Here is a 16,685-nt window from a genome sequence, read left to right as displayed (position 1 = left end):
ATTTCCCGTCGAATATCATGGCTGCTCACAAGCTGCATGTCATCGCAGTCTTGTTTTGAAGTGAGCAGTTTTAAATGTATTGCGCGAAAGGAATGATCTGTGCAGCACTTAATTTTCTAGCAACGTTATGTCTTTCAATTCATGCAGGTAATTTCTTAGCTAACTATTCAGTTTTTATGTTTCATATCGATTGGTCATGGGATCTTTTAGTCCTTCGTTTATCACCAAGGGTGGTCTGGATAGCTCATACTAATGACTGTCTTCTTGGTCCACAGCCTTTTGTGTGTAGTCAGTTTCCTAGCAAGGTAACTTTAAAAGGTCCTGAAACTTCACATTATAGCACAAGGTGCTAATAAGCTGCACATCTTAACACAGGATCACAACTCTTAAACTTTCCTGAACATGCCCAAAATATTTACAAACTGGAAAACTCTTGATTTTTCATCATTATCATCTTCATTGACCCTTAACGTCTATATTCCATGTTAACTCCATCCAACTCCATCCAACCACATTCCATAGTGTGGTTGGATGGAGTAAATTAATAATCAATCTGACCTAAACTGTTAGTTCTAACTCAAATTTCTCTGCCTAAAAGTCTGTCCTTATTATATCCTACCAAATCTTTTGTATGGGACTTGGCTCCAGATACTATCAAATCTCTACACTTTCTTACCCAGTTATCCTCCATTCTTTCCAAATGTCTCAGCCAACTGAATCATCTTATCTGGATAACATACCTAATGCTACAGATACTTTTATCCTGCTTTTTAGCTCTGAACTCTTTCTGTCTCTCAAACTGATGTTGCACATCCACCTAACCGTTTACATATAAGCATTCCTTTATAAACAATGAATATCTTCCTGTTTCACTGCCCATTTCTCACTTCCATACAACATAACACTTTTATACTGGCCTTATTCAACTTACCTTTTACCTCAATCTACAAGACTCTATGCTTTTTCCTAACAGAACCTATCCCACAAGTAACACTTTTTTCGACACCCATAACTACAGAAGATATCACTTAAGTAACAGGATTTATCATCTATTTTTAGTAAGCCACTGGTGTACATCATTTAAGCCGGAAAATGTTGTCTACATTGCTTACATACAAACTAAATATCAGCTTGTATGCGTCCTGCAATGCCACTGCTTACCATCGCTTGGTAGATCGATGTGTTTTGTTTAGCCATTTTTGAGTTCTTTCTTTTTCACAGACGGGATTCTGTGAAAACTTATTTCTTTACACTTCTCTGATCGATTGGTACATTGAAACGAAGAGCAACTAACCATTTTTTAAAGATTTAAACGTAAATTACATACAAAAAACGATTTAATGTAAGCTATAGGTCTTAACGTGAAGTTCTCTGCCCTCGCTTAGACGTTGTCCTAAATGGAATCACGCGAAAAAAATTCAATATGTGAAGGCTTGTACAACAATTTTAAATAGGAGAAACAAGTGAAGTAAGTTTTTTTTATTTCTTATGCTTTTCTGAGTACGTATAAAACAAAAAAAGAAAAAAGTGATTTTTAACTGGCTTCCCCTTTAAGCGCTGTAAGTCCTAACATTTGGCGAATTTTGTGAAAAAAGGATTTGTTTCTCAATTTATACTGTTTCTAATGGCCGGTTATGTAGGAAACATTAAACGAGCAAAGATTACAAATTTTTTTCGACAAAGCCAATTTTTTTAAAAAGTTTTTGGTGACATCCGCACCTTGTCCAAAATGATCAAATACAAAAGGTTTTTTTAAAAATTACATGTCGTTTGAAATAAAATTTGCATATCAACAGCAATAGAAAATTTCATGCTACAATAGTCATTACTTTCCCTGCATAACACAGTAAAATTACGAAACGATGGAGCATAATCACATTCTATCTATGACTCCGACAGCAGATGGATGATAACTGTTAAAAGGTTTTTAACACTTAGGGATACTTTGTAAGATGTGATATCCCTAAGTGCTCGCACATTCTGACCTTGAAGTGGCAAAGATCAGACATTTTTTTATTTTTGACACTTCTGACAAAATGTATATGGTGCAGATTGAATGTTTCAATTCTTTGCTATTGTGTCAACATTGTACCAGGGTTTGTGATTGCAAAAAAATTCTGCTCACTTTAAAGGAAAAAGTAATTCTCTACCTGATATCAGTGTGGTCCAGTAACCTAAAATAGTGGTTGCCCAATCCCAAATCCCAGAATGGCTTAAGGTATAGTGAAATTTTATTCCTTCACCACTTGTATAAAATAAGTCCATATTTTGGAGTAAATAGCTTCTCTAATGAATTCTGAAATTCAGGATCTGAGGATGTTGGATTACACCCTAGACATGGATTGAAAGTCTTTCAATTTTTAAACTGTTCTAAACATTCTTTAATAAAAAAGCGAATTAGATCCAAACTCTTTGATATTTATAAGAACTTGGTATGATATTGTTGTACAGACAATTTCAGCACAAGGTCGTACCCCTAGTTCACAATTTAATTAGGGTGAGGCATGTATAGCAGTGCTAGTATTTTTCATGTATAAACAACTTCAGTAACTTATTTTTTTAAGCTTTTTTGCCATGTTTTAACAAACATGAGTAGATCTTTGCCCTGCCCTTGACTTATAGACTTATGCTAAAATGTCAAATTTTTGTATCCACAACCCTGGCTGTTATGTTACAAAGTATACCAGTGTTTTCTACTCACCAATAGAGTAATACCGAAGTTTACCTACCATATGCCAAAAACTTAAGATGTTGCTGTGTCAGTACATAAGATTTCAATCTCTAACTTTTTTATCACTGATGTGCAGGTCCAATTGGCATCTCAGAAGCAAACACCGATCAAAACATGTATGAAAGAGTTGTGTTTCGAGAGTTATTGAAAGATGCTGTGTTAAGAGAACTTGTTAAGAATCATATAAAACATTCGGAAACACAGAAATATCACAATACAAAACATGAAGTGAAAAAATCAGTAGAACCAACTCAAAGCACCCTCTCCAACAATAACGTGAAGCATGTTTTAGTTATGGTAGGTGAATTGAACTTTATTTATCACCTTAACGTTTTAGTTTTTTTTATTTAAATGTTAACATTTTTCATTTTTAAGACTTTAGCTGTACCACTAGAACATTTTTTGCTGCTTGAACCAGAATTTCTGCAAGATATTGAAAATCACATCAAATACAAAGGTGTGAGATGTCTTATTTCTGAAGCAAGTGAGGTGAGAAATTTAGCCAAGTATATTTCATTGAATGCTTTTATATTAGGCCGTCCTTAAAAAAATTTTGTTTTCAGACCGACCTTCGTAATTTCTCGCCAACCTTAAAAAGTTTAGGTTGGGATTTTTCAACATTCTTTTATTTTCCCAGTATTTCGCCGATTTCCGACCCCAAAACAGTTAAACTACCGACTCAAATTATTTTTCCATAAGGTATAGGTATAGTTAGATAAAAAATATAGCAAACAAATTGCTAAGTAAATGAATAATCAAACAACAGATTACGCCATGATAGTGCACTTCAAGCACCTATTATGTTTACATGTATGTACCATATGTATTTACGCTGACATCTTTCAAGTTAGTAAGGTGGCGCCAATGTCTGTGTAGCGTTCAGCTTCAAGATCATCATTTCTTCTTAAAAACAAGATATTAAAGCTTGACAAAGAACAGACTTTTAAAGATATATTGACATTAGCATGTCCCGATATGTCAACTCGTTTAGAAAAAAGTCAAAATAACGATTGTATTTACAACAACATCTGATAAAATCTTTTTTTGTCTGATAGAAAGGTAAAAAAAAATCTGCCAACCAACTGAACCTGCAGCAAACCAAAAATTAATTAAAGACGGCCTTTTGTCTAAATAACTATTAACTAATAAATGCTACAAAAATATTTGTGTTTTAGTCTGCTGTTTCTACTGTGCTGTTGGATCTGTATTGTTTGTATCACATACCAGCAAAACTATCAAAGGTGTCTTCATCGCTTTATGTGCCAACCCATAAGTTGGAAAGATTAATGACAAGTGGAAACATGAGGGGATTCCTTCAAAAATATAATGTTACAAAGTTTTATAGCAAGGTGGATGTTTTAGTGTTTTGTGCATTTGCATGTAACTTTAAAAGTTCTCTAGGGTAAAGACATCATTTGGAATATATTATACTTTGAGTTATTTATCCATTTTTTAAATTGAATTTTTTTGTGTAAGTAATAAGGGCATGGTGTTATGAAGTGATCCAATACAGTCCCATATGAACGATCTCTTGCAATAAGTTTTTATGTATATATCACGTAACCCTAAAAATTATAAATTATCATAATTCTGTGATCCAAAGCCAATTTCTTAAGATACTTTATTAAGGGTTGATGCTTTAGGGCAACACCAAAATCTTTAAAATTCACAATTTTAGGAATGTGTATGTTAAAACTGAAAAACAAGTTTTATGGTTGTGTTGCTCCAAATTATTGTTAAAAGGGTGTTGACATTACTCTAGGAAATAACAAAGAAGTTAAACGTATTTGATTTCATGTACTTAATTAATTTTGGTATAAAATTTTAAATCTTTAGGTCAACGAGGCAAGAATATTGTCCATGTCTTCTTTACCTTTCACACACAACACATGGTTACCAATCGTCCTTGCCATATGTGGCATTGTTTTGTTGGTCATCATCTGTGTCTTTATAGTTGTACGTATGTTTATTTCTGTAGTCTTCCATAGTGAATGCTCACAAGTGATATATATTATTTAAGGTAGGGCCATCAAAATATAAAGATGTTTTTGTTATTGTTGTTTCTTTAGATGTGTATGAAAAAGAAAAATATAGAAGAAGGTGAAATTCCCAGTGGGTCTTCATTGCGTGACACGAGGCGGCATAGTAGTTTAGCGATATCTCCAATAAAAAGCAGAAATTCTTTCTCAGTGTCGCCTAAGAAGTTTTTATATGCACCACAAAAGAACTCCACCCCTATATTCTCATTCACATCTCCAACAAAGTATAAGGACAAGGTGGTTTATCCGCTCAATAGTCCGATAGAAACCACACCGCCGTGTTATGTGCAACCACCAGTTGATTTGTTATTCCCAGTTGGTTCATCTGTAAGAGGTAGCTCTCGTGGTAGCACTGGAAACAGCTCAAGCGATAAATCAAGAACGTTGTTACAATCAAGGTGAGCAGTGTTATTTTTATGTAAAAAAACATTTAACATGTAAAAATCTCACTTGAAGTGAACTTAAAGTGAAATAAAAACTTTCTTTCTTTCTACTATGGTTGCTTAAAGTGAATTTTTTGTATATTTCCTGAGACAGGGGTATATGTGCGTTATTTCTTTTACTTAGACGTGGATCATCAGCATCTCTGATAATTGATTTATCACCTGTCACACCTGTCTATGATTTCATTGCACATGAAAGGTAAACGTAAGAATATATGTTTAAAAAAATCGCATTTTTGGAATTACCAGCATATCAACTACCATTTGAAAGATGCTGTACTGATTAAGGTGCATTAAAATCCTGTTTGTTCTATTACTCATAGTCCAACAGAAGAAATCCTTTTACGGAAATCTAGATGTATTCGATATAGAGAATTACAAATGCTAAAAGATAATGACAAAGAACTGCATGAAGAATTTTGGGTAATTTTTTTTTTATTTTATACAATTGCCTTTTATACAATTACTATATTTTCAAAAATAACATTATATCAAGCTTTTTGTAAAAAAAATATTGTTGGCCCCTTTTACAATTTGTCATTTTTTCTACAGTTGTGTACAGAACCATAATTACATAACATGTATTTTAGAGTTTAGCATCGCTTCCAGATGTATGTGAACAAACACTTTTTTGTTTCATTGCTATCCTGCCAATGCGTATACTTGCCTTAATTAACCAGCTGACCCCTCATGCTAAAAAGTATCAAGTTCTGTTTGCTGTTTTAGAGCATTCCACCTAATACAGTTTCTCGTAAAGATTCAAATATGAAATCAAGTCTAAAGAACAGATATCCCGAAATAGTTCCAAGTTTGTACATATTATATTTACTGTCTCACTTGTAAGCATGTAATTTAATATAAATTTTATTAGCAAAAGTTTACTTCCAGTATTTTACTGTTTGTCGTTTCTCCCAAACATCATACATGCTTTTATTTGACAAGTGGATTCATTACTTCTTAGATTCCAAAACCATGGTTCGATTAAAAGATGCAGATGAAAGTCCTGTTTACATCAATGCAAATTATATTAAAGTAAGGTGGATTTGAGCAATATATGTTAAAAATGAAAATTTTTCTTGTGCACACTGTGTAGTTTATGTGATGTGATGGGATTTAGTTTATTCTGTGTCTTGCTTGTGACAAACTGAACTGAAACTTTGCATTTAATAATAGGAAAAGGGGAAAAGAAAGAAAAAGAATCCATCGTTTAACTTTTTTCTCTTTCATTAGGGTTACAATGGGGTGCCAAATCAATACATAGCCACACAAGGTAAGCATAAAATGATTACATAGACACGAAATATGTACATAGCCATACAGGTAAAGCATGAAATATGGTACGAAAATCCCCTTATATTGCGTACGTTCTATAAATTAGCTTGCACACATCTGTTAAATTTATTTTAGGGCCATTAACTTGTACATTGGCAGATTTTTGGTTAATGATTTGGCAATACAACTGTTCAATTATCGTCATGATAACAAAACTAAAAGAAAAAAATAAGGTAAATTTGAAATCTTTTTAATATTTTAAGAATTATGTTTTTTTCTGATCCAGCCTTGTATTTTAAAGGCCGTTTTACATTAAAATGTTCTCGTTGACATTTCCCAACTTCGGGATGTCGATGCTCAATATGTTTTATCTCCGTGATACTAAAGATGTTAGCATCTTGAAAACATTGATTGGTTGTCGAAAGATGTCCGTTGACTTGTCTGAACTACATAACCTGCTTCTGTCTGGAACAATTTTAATGCTGTGGCTAAGAACACTTATCTGGAAACTGAATAAAATGCATTTTAAAATTCTAAAATATTGTGACATTATAGAGCACAAAATTTATGCAATCTATAATTTTAAAATCAAGTTAAGAGTTCGATAAATTAACACTGAAGACATGTCAAATTTAATTTCCATTTAAATTATGTTCAATAGGATAAATGCATGCAATATTGGCCGTCACCTGACACCGTAACACAGATCACGTACGGCGACGTGGTTGTGACGTATGATTCGGAAATGAATCGAGATGGATATAAAATACTAACGCTTTACGCATCCCACAAAGTAAGTTTACATTTAAGTAACATTGTTGTTTTTGTTTTACCGTAGATGCTGAACAAAACTTTATATTGTTTTAACCAAGGAGGTTTTATACCCCTGTGTTTCAACGTAGTGCCAACTTGAGGATTTCTGGTTGACAAGAGAAAATCGTTTATTAAGTTTATTCCAAATCTATCGTTCGTTTAAACTAATCGTTTATTTGAAATCTAGCTATTGTTCATTTAAAACCCTGGGTATATTTGAATTCCAGTGTTAACTTGAAATCCGGTCTTTATTTGAATTTCAGTGTTAACTTGAAATCCGGTCTTTATTCGAATTCCGGTGTTAATTTGAAACCTGGTGTTTAAAAACAGTATACAAACTCAAGATGGCCTGGATTGCAGACGCCAATTCATTTTTAGGGTTCTGAAGAATGTCGTAAAGTTACTCATTTCTGGTTCACTGGATGGCCAGATCATAAAGTACCTAAGCATTGCACCCAGGTGGTGAATTTAACGAGAGATGTGAGACAGATTCAGTCAACACAATCTGGACCTGTTGTTATACACTGCAGGTGAGTGGTGTTGAAGCTATTCAAACGTTCAAAAATTGTTATTTTTCTTGAGAATGCTTTTTTGTACTTCTTACACAACTAAATTTCTTTTTAATCCTCTAAATCTTCCGTCAATAGAAATTTGATACACGTAAATCGGTAACGACAGACGTAAAACGGTAACAAAAACCTACCGCAAATACTCGATATACTAAGTCGTTCTTCGTACTTATTCAAAAGGGACGCTTAAACGAGAGAGGCCCTTATCAAGAAGGGAACGATTGCGCCACTCTTAAATCTTTTCTCTCCTTGCAATCTTGCAAAAAGACTAAATTTTTCTATTTTTTAATTACTAAATTTACACTAGTTTCAGCTATTTTTTTGGCTTGCTCAAATTAGAATAGCGGCCCCTTCGTGATAAAAGTGTATGCTCTAAGGCGTCTCATCAAGAGGGGCACTATTTTTAAAAAATTTTCTAAAAGGGTGGCGCTTAATCGAAGATTTACATTAATTCTCTTTGTGGAGAATACTTAATTTACGCTATTGAAATAATTTTTACTGCGAATTAATTATGTTTAAGACAATAATATTCAAACTAAAATGTTTCAGAGATGTATCATTTTATGTATGTTTTGGTGTATTTTTTGGACTTGTACTAGTTTTTTTTTATTTAGCGCTGGTCGCGGCAGAACTGGTTGTTTTATTGCGTTGTCATTAGGGATGTCGCAAATTGACGTGAGTAGAAAATAATGTAGCTTTGTCTGTCTGTTACAGAGGCACGGAATGCTATATATATATAAAGGACGGGAAACTCCGTGGATTTTTCCACAGGTTGACGACTAGTATTACAATAATATCCGTTGTCTATTTGTGAACCAAAGAAGCAAGTACGAGTATTTTTCCACAAGCTAACTTCTAGTTGTTTATAATTTTCGTGGACAGATTTGTTCCCTGTTTTAATTTTCTGCATTTATTTATTTTTATAGGAAGAAAACGAAGTAGATATATTAAAAATAGTCAGTAGAATGAGAATTGATAGGTAAGCAATTTCAGATCTATGTATTCGGAGGAAGGTGTGAATTACAGTGTCTGCTAGATCGGAGAATGGGAATTTACACACCTTTTTATAATCTCAAAAAAGTCAGCTAAATTTGCTAATCTTGTGCTAACTAAAATGACCAATACACGTTTTAGCAAGATTCTAATCAGGCTCGTCATTATTCTTATTTGTAAACCTATTGTTTTAAACTGAAATCCCTGATAATCTTAGAAATCATATTTTTATTAAATTATGTTATTTTAGCATAGAAGTAAATATGCGAATTTGATTTTTGGCCATTCCTGACTTCAAAAAAACGAGGGAATAAAATGAGGGAGATATCAGACCATCTTGTTTTTCGAAGCATTATTTTGGTTTAAACTTTGCTCACATTTTCTTGTTCTTCTTTTCTAGGGGAGGCATGGTGGATAAAGATCATCAATATATATTTATTCACAAAGCTTTGTACCACTATTGGACAAGTAAACGGTGTTCTTCATCTTCTTCACCCTCATTGAGTCGGTCGTCGTTAGAACACGCTGAAGAAATGCGAGAGTCGGAAGACTCGCTGGTTGACTCTCTCGAAGGAGACGCTGAATTCAAAGGTTTTTCTTTTGGTAATTAGTAATAATGAATGAAGAATAAAATAAATTTTGTGATTGAAAGTGCGTCAAGTGATTTGTATTTGCCATGTTTATTTTGGTGCGCCGAAGTCAGAGACAAACGAGCAAAAACCCTCGAATTATATTGGATAAAGGGAAATTATTCGAACTTTTTACTCGACATTATGCAACTGTTTACTCGCCATTATGCAATACTTTTCGTTAAATCCGTACAAAGAATTTAGAATTTTCTAAGGTTAAGAAAAAATTGGAAATAGGAAAATGTTAGTTGCCTGTATTTAAGTTTTAGTCAGATAAAGTCAGCAAATTCAGAAATGTATGTAAAAAATAAAATGTCAAGAAGAATCAGGGAAAAATATTTTGAAATTAAACAGGAAATATTTCTGTGTAAATTCCTTACGCAATTGCTTTTTTAACATGAATGGAATTCGTATCCTGAGAACCTTCTATTCATACACATACCACTAGCGATGAGGCAATGTTTGCAAATTTAATTCTTTTACTGTTACGGTATTTCGGTATAAAATTTTGTGTTATAGTTAATTTAATCATATAATTATTTGAAACAAAGTTTTAGAAACCAAGTAAAAACATCTCTTTTTAGTAAGCATCCTAATAAAAATATTTGTTTTTCGCAGTTGGCAATAGTACTAAAATACCAATGCATTATAAAATCTTCTCGTCGCATTATTTGTTGTTATTATTTGCATATTCTTTATTTTTTGACACAAACATATATATATATATAAAGTTATTTTTTAACATATATTTATCAAATATCTATGGACGAAATTATAGTGGAGTAAATTTATTTTACGACAGGTGGACATTTTTGCGCAAAAAAAATGTTAGTTTAAAATTTAGATATATTGGAAATATTAGATGAAAATAAGACAAAATCTGTGCGGTTTGTTATCCCTCTCGGAGAGATAAACATCGGAGGTATTAACATCTAAGGGATAAACATTGGTGGGATAAACATTGGAGGGATAAGCATTGGAGATCTAAGGGATAAACATCGGAGGGATAGACATCAGAGGGATAAACATCGGAGGGATAAACACATTCTCTATCAACATAGTTTATATTTACATTTATACTTGCGTTATTGAAAGCCATATTTACTCGGATGAGGCCTATTCAAAGAAAAATGTTAACTACACTTTTGAATAAGCTTCCGTATTTTTGAAACTGACGGGCGCCTTGAAGTTGTGTTCTCAACAAGAGAGGCGGTCGTTTAAAGATTCAAAAAGAGCCGACCAGGAAACGTTTTATTCAATATTGCGCATCCATAGGAATGGAGCGTTCATCCGAGTGAACATTTGGTAAATGTATTTTTTTTATCGTTGTGTTTATACACGAACACGTTTAACTTGTCCGTAGAGAGGTTATAATTAGGATTGTGTTGAGAATAGCCTTGACTTAGCAGCAGTTGAAATTACATGTTTCTTATAAACAAGTTTCTTATAAACAGGTTCTTTTAAGAAGAAGTACTTCGCAGTCTATTTGCTTCGGATTTTTTTTCTTCGTTGTACTTTGACAAACCTACCTGCTAAGCTATCTTCATTATTGTGTTTTGTTGTCTGGGTATAGAAGTTAAGTGTGTTTTCATAAAAGCGATATTCTAGTTCTAATACATACTTTGAAAACATAATTGTGTTTTTTTATGATGTAAATGTTCGCATACTTTCTTTGCGAATAACAGGATCAAACCACACCCTTCTCTGCTTGGAACTTGCAAACGATAGAGAATGTAATTAATTTGATCAATTAATCAATCTGGTTGTTCGATGTGACTTAATGTCATAATTTCAGTAGTCTTATTTTTATATAAGGAACTGAGTTTAAGTATCAAATTCCCTAAGGCGCCCTAGGCTCAAACTTGAACAAGGCGAATTATGTGCCGGTTTTTCTTAGTCAACAAAAAACAGTAAAAGTAATGAAAAAATTTAATTTAATAAATGTTGTTAAATTACAATTTATAAAAATATGTCAAATAAATATATTTTAATTATTTCAAAAATTTATCATTTAAAAAATCTAGTGGGCTGTGTAATAATTTTAAAATATCTTCACCGGAGTCCATTTTGTTTTCGTTCAAATCATTCAATAGATGTAAATTGTTCTCCCTGAAAGCTTGGAAGTAGTGTTCGTCCGAATTACCGTTAAATAAGTTATCGTAACTGTGTTCACTATTCAAGTCTAGTTCGCCATGAAACATGCTGATGGCGTCTGTGGCTTTCGCTGCTTCTTTAGGTTCTGTCAACAGATCTACTGTATCTTCAGAAGTCTCCTTATCAGAGGATTGTTCTTCTTTCGAATAAGGTGTAAATAGTTCAGTTGTACCTTTGCACGTGTCATTGAGAAAGTCTAGATGACTGTATTCCTCTTGTGAAGGAGTATTTTCGTTTTCAGATTTTTCCAAAGATTCGCTCTCCATCGTAGTTGTATTCTCATCGATAGAATCGACGCTTTTGGCTTTTTTATCAGAGCCGTTCGAATTTTCTGGTTCTTCCATTGGTATATCTTCACTTATTGTCTTTTGTTGCTCCTCTTTTTCTGGTTGTGGTGACGATGGTTTTTGCAGGTCGTCTTCAAGTTGGGGCTGTTGCTGCTTTTGTTGTTGTTGTTGCTGCTGCTGATGTTGTTGTTGTTGTTGTTGTTGTTTTTGTAACAATAACTGTTGTTGTTTTTGTTGCTGTTGGTGGTGGAGTTGTTGTTGATGTTGTATATGTTGCTGCTGTATATGCTGTTGATGAAGCAACCGTGCTTGCAGTTCTTGCTGTTCGTGTACATTTAGAGTGTGCTCTCTCCCAAAAGCAAACGGTCTGTTCGGTATTTGTCCATATTGCATTTGATGACGTAAAAGCATCTGTTTTAACTGCTCTTCTTTTGCCTTTAACTTTTCTATATGTCCGGAGAAGGCTTCGGAAAAAGAGGGTAATGGTCTGTTTGATTCTGGATAGTATCTAACAAAAACGCTTTTGTTAGGTGGTGTAATTGCAGCAGTCTGCTTTCCTTCGTCCTCATCATTAGTTTGTTCGGAGGATGCGTCGTCATTAAATATCGCATACTTGTCTCCGTTGGATTTGACATCATGCATGCTTGACACACTTGTTCTTCCAGACGAGCTTTCATCATCTTGCTCTTCCGATTTGATGCTGACGGGCTTATTTTGCATGGTCTGACTACCAGTTGGGTGAAGCCAATGTTCTGGTTGACACTGAAGTTGAGGATTAGGTACTATTTGGTCATCTGTACGTCTTTCCATCATCATTTGGTGCATTCGTTGCTGTTGATACATATTGTGCATTGGCATGGAGTGTAGCATTTGCTGTTGTGCCGCTTGATGTAATAAAAAGTTCTCTCGTTGCATTTGGTGTTGCAAAGCGTGTTGATGTGCTTGCAAGATGGCACCAAGAGTAGTGCCCCCATGTTGCTGCAAGGCTTTGGCAAAGAAAGGAGCGGTCATTGGAGGAATTTCGTTAGCCTGATTTAAAATACCCAATCGGTCAAAATTTGGTCCAAGTTGAACTTTTCTATGCATTTGCTGTTGTGGGTGTATCGGCTGATTTGGTAACTGTGGCACAGGAAGCCGAGCGGATGGCTGTACTTGTGGACCAACGGTTGCTTGTGGATAAATGTGTGGATGTTGAAAATGTTGCGGTACAACATGAGGAGAGATGGCTTTCTGTGGTGATGAAACTGACATTGTAACTTGTGGTGGTGAAATCACTTCACTCTTTGGAGAGGGAGAAAAGATATCTTTGTGATATTTCTCAATGTCAATATTTCCTAAGTCAGCCATACCAAACGAGTTCATCAACATGTCATCAACTGTCGTTGTATCCATGATATTCAAACTAACAACAAACAATTTCCCACAAATACTTCTCAAAATACTTTAACCTCAATCGGTTGTAATGTGTAAAGTTGTAAATCAAATCCAATAACGAAAAAAAAAAATTCTTTCGTAGTTTCGCCCTCCTCTTTTTACCGAAGGCTTCGTTTACAGATCTTTTGATCGATCAGTTGCTGAAGAAGTTAATTGTTCTGCCTATTAAACTTCTCATACAACATTCGGTCTGTTAAATAACGAACACGTAGCTACTTTCTGTATTTTTCGCAACAAAAGCTTCACTACTTACCTGCTCTTGAATGAGGTGTTTTCGAGCCTCACGTTCGAAAATGAGGTTGCGAACTGGTACAAACTATAAGCTATTGTGTAAAACAACTGTAATAAAATCTTTGAGCATGAATATTTAACACGTTCATTTTTTGTTCGAATTTAGAATATTTAAATTCTGCGTTTTCACGGGTGAAATGTTTAAAATACTTTTTTTTGCCTGCATCGGAATAATCCAAGCATCGTAACTGTAAACACTACTCGTGGGGTGTGTTTTTTTAGGAGGTCTGAAAGGCCGTGAACTAAAAACAGTCTAGTTTTAGAGTTAAGTAGTTATGAGAAATAACTTTTAGTTCGATAGCTTACTTTTTTTTGATTGGCTATTCTTGTTACGGCATTGTTCTGCATGAATAATTTCTTTTGTTTTTTCGAATTTAAAGATATGAACTGATTATCAGCTGACAGCAAGCCACCCGCAGTACTGGTATGCGTATTTCTTCTCAGAGACATTTTAGAATGAATGAATGAACGAATTCTGTATTGTTTTCATACACTTTTGATTAAAAAATGTTAGCATGTTAGGTTTATCACAAATAAGAATTTGTGCGTCTTTTTTGAACTGATTGGCAAATCAAAAAAAATAAACATTTTTAATTCACTGAATTTTTTTTAAAGTTCAACAAATACTACTAACGTGTGAATAGATTTGTTTTTAGTATTTTTTAACTAAAAATAGCGCTAAATATGAAGAACTAAAATTAAAAGTATATAAAAGTAGAAACAAACGTTTAAGAACCGTGGTTACACTTGCGCAAATAATTTTTTGTAGAGATGTTTTTCCAGATACTAGTACTCAGCTTTTTATAACATCGTGTTGCAACAAAAAAACTCGAAGAAGAAGTTAATGTAAAAATGTAAAGTTACAAAAACATCATTCTCGTTCCCAGAGCTCTTAGAGATAAATGCAATTTTTTTTTATTTATCAGAATATTTATACATGATATGTACTTTTCAGTTTAAAAAATCTGCTATAAATATGTGTCCTGTAAGGATTGGAGTATGCAACTATGAAATGAATGTACTACACGAAAGAAAAGAAAAACGCTGCAAGTAGCAAAGAAAGTTTAAAAATATGGCGCACTCAAGAGACAAATATTTAATATTTTTCGACTATATCGGGAGAATGTCTTTGACTTTATACAATTCTTTAGTTTTTTATTTCCTATCATTAACGCTATACTCAATTTTTCTTCTACAAGAAGTAGCTCAATTTATAAAAATATTTACCCAGTCTCGCTCTCTTTTCCAGGCCTCCTTCTTTCTGGCGCAGGTTGAAAAATCATGTTTGTTTGTTTGTTTTCTTTAAGAAAAAAAGGTTTGCAGAGCGTGCGCCCATCTTTTTTTATCAGTAGTATCAGTATGTCGAAAGCAACAAATTTTTTTGTTCAAATTTCGTATTTATACCATGGGCGCTGGGAACGAGGTTTCATGGTGGTACCTTTTATACCTCCATAGTTATACGTTTTACTGGCCGGTTTTTTCACCACTCCAGTTCAACATCGACGATTGTATCAACCAAGCAACCTATAGGAAGTACTTTCCCCAAGCAATTCTACTAATTTCTGGAACGAGGCTGGTCTAGAAGAGTTTGGTTAAAACTCCCACCAAACAGACACCACGACAGGAACTGTAAATTTAGGAGGAGAACTCGACATCAACTCACTTCAAGCCAGAACCATACATAAACCTCGTCGATAGGACCTTTAGGCTTTTTATATTTCGGTCATTCTGGGGACTTGTTGAGCTTGTACGAATGTGACCCAAACTTTAAGTCCAAGTTTCACAAATCGAAAATGTGTTGTTGTTTTTTACGTTTTTTAGTTGTCAGGAATAAAAAAGGACTTTTTAGCCTGTGGAGAATAGAAAGTTATTTATCAAGTCCTTTGCAATTTTTAAAAATATTTTTCACTTCAAGTTTAAAAATTTTAAAAATCCCGGAACTTGTGATGTCGTAAGTTTTAAAAAATCCTGACGATATATTTCTATCTATAAATAAAAATAAGATCCTTCTTAAAGTACAAAACTTTACATATGTCAAGATATCACCAACATAAGTCCACAGTGCTTAAAAATTTTGATATTATGTAAGTTTGCAAGATACTTCAAGTATTAATTTATGCTTGCTATATTACATCATCAATAATGATGTTATAAGGTCAGGCTGGAAAATTTTGAAACTTAATATCTTGAGTCTTAAGAACGAATAAAGATTTTTAAAAAATTTCTAAAAAACTTGATAAACAACTTTTCATTCTCTATAACTAACAAAAATATCCTTCTTCAAAGTAGGAATCCCTTTAAAAAATGTGTTAATTAGCACCTGCAATTTTCACCTGCAATTTTTTTCAAAACACCAGTGTCAAAAATCTGCTATGTACAAAAACTTAACGACGGGGTGGATTAATAGCTATTTCTTTCTGAGTCAACAAATTACAAGTGGTTTTTCTTTTCAATGTTCCTTCATCTTTATAGTTTACGAAGACGCCCTTTTATGAATTTGTAATTAGAATATCTCAAACATTTTTTCTTTAAACTTTGGCATCCACACAATTTAAAATATAAAATATTTACAATATTATAAATATTGTAATTCTTTCAACATTTTGTATTTATATTTCTCTTGCATCTACTAAAAATTATTTGGTTATTGGTCATGGTTTAGTTGATCAAGATGGATTCCCGTAGCTACATCTATTCTATTCGAAATAAAATGAAAAACTTTAAAAGTACTATGATTTTTGTACAAATTTATCTACTAACAAAACTAGGTTATACTTAGCCGATATAAACTCTCCCCAGACCTTTCGCAAAATCTTTAAATCAAAACATGAAACCAAAACTTGATTCACTGTTATTTCACAGCAGTTTTTTTAAACAAAGGTCTAAACGAATTCAACTTACGCAAGTTTAATATTTTACAGAACATGTTTTTGTATTCAAAAGTAGAGTCTATTTATATAAATTTTAGAATTGTGTATATTTTGCAGAACCGTTAGCAACCATCAATACACAATTCGGTATTCTAATAAC

General features: G+C 33.3%; 1 protein-coding gene across 1 annotated transcript; it reads left to right on the top strand.

The window, feature by feature from the left end:
* Positions 1–6: 6 nt before the first annotated feature.
* Positions 7–11,123, top strand: LOC130662578 (receptor-type tyrosine-protein phosphatase R-like). Its single transcript, XM_057461471.1, has 17 exons — positions 7–147; positions 2,808–3,028; positions 3,107–3,220; positions 3,907–4,080; positions 4,568–4,687; positions 4,801–5,168; positions 5,338–5,412; positions 5,537–5,636; positions 5,940–6,021; positions 6,175–6,245; positions 6,444–6,483; positions 6,621–6,718; positions 7,147–7,278; positions 7,677–7,828; positions 8,482–8,542; positions 8,794–8,846; positions 9,261–11,123. Exons 1-17 carry the CDS (start codon positions 75–77, stop codon positions 9,469–9,471), a joined length of 2,145 nt encoding a protein of 714 aa, XP_057317454.1. The 5' UTR covers positions 7–74; the 3' UTR covers positions 9,472–11,123.
* Positions 11,124–16,685: the final 5,562 nt, after the last annotated feature.

This window comes from Hydractinia symbiolongicarpus, chromosome 10 (genome assembly GCF_029227915.1).
Source record: "Hydractinia symbiolongicarpus strain clone_291-10 chromosome 10, HSymV2.1, whole genome shotgun sequence".
Taxonomy (NCBI): domain Eukaryota; kingdom Metazoa; phylum Cnidaria; class Hydrozoa; order Anthoathecata; family Hydractiniidae; genus Hydractinia; species Hydractinia symbiolongicarpus.
Note: the sequence above shows the minus strand (reverse complement) of the source record. Positions and strands in the feature narration are given on the sequence as shown.

Coding starts and splice junctions, on each gene's coding strand:
- LOC130662578 (XM_057461471.1), top strand. CDS start 75: ATGTATTGCGCGAAAGGAATGATCTGTGCAGCACTTAATTTTCTAGCA. Junction 4,081..4,567: donor TTACAAAGTTTTATAGCAAG/GTGGATGTTTTA, acceptor TTAAATCTTTAG/GTCAACGAGGCAAGAATATT. Junction 8,543..8,793: donor TAGGGATGTCGCAAATTGAC/GTGAGTAGAAAA, acceptor TTATTTTTATAG/GAAGAAAACGAAGTAGATAT.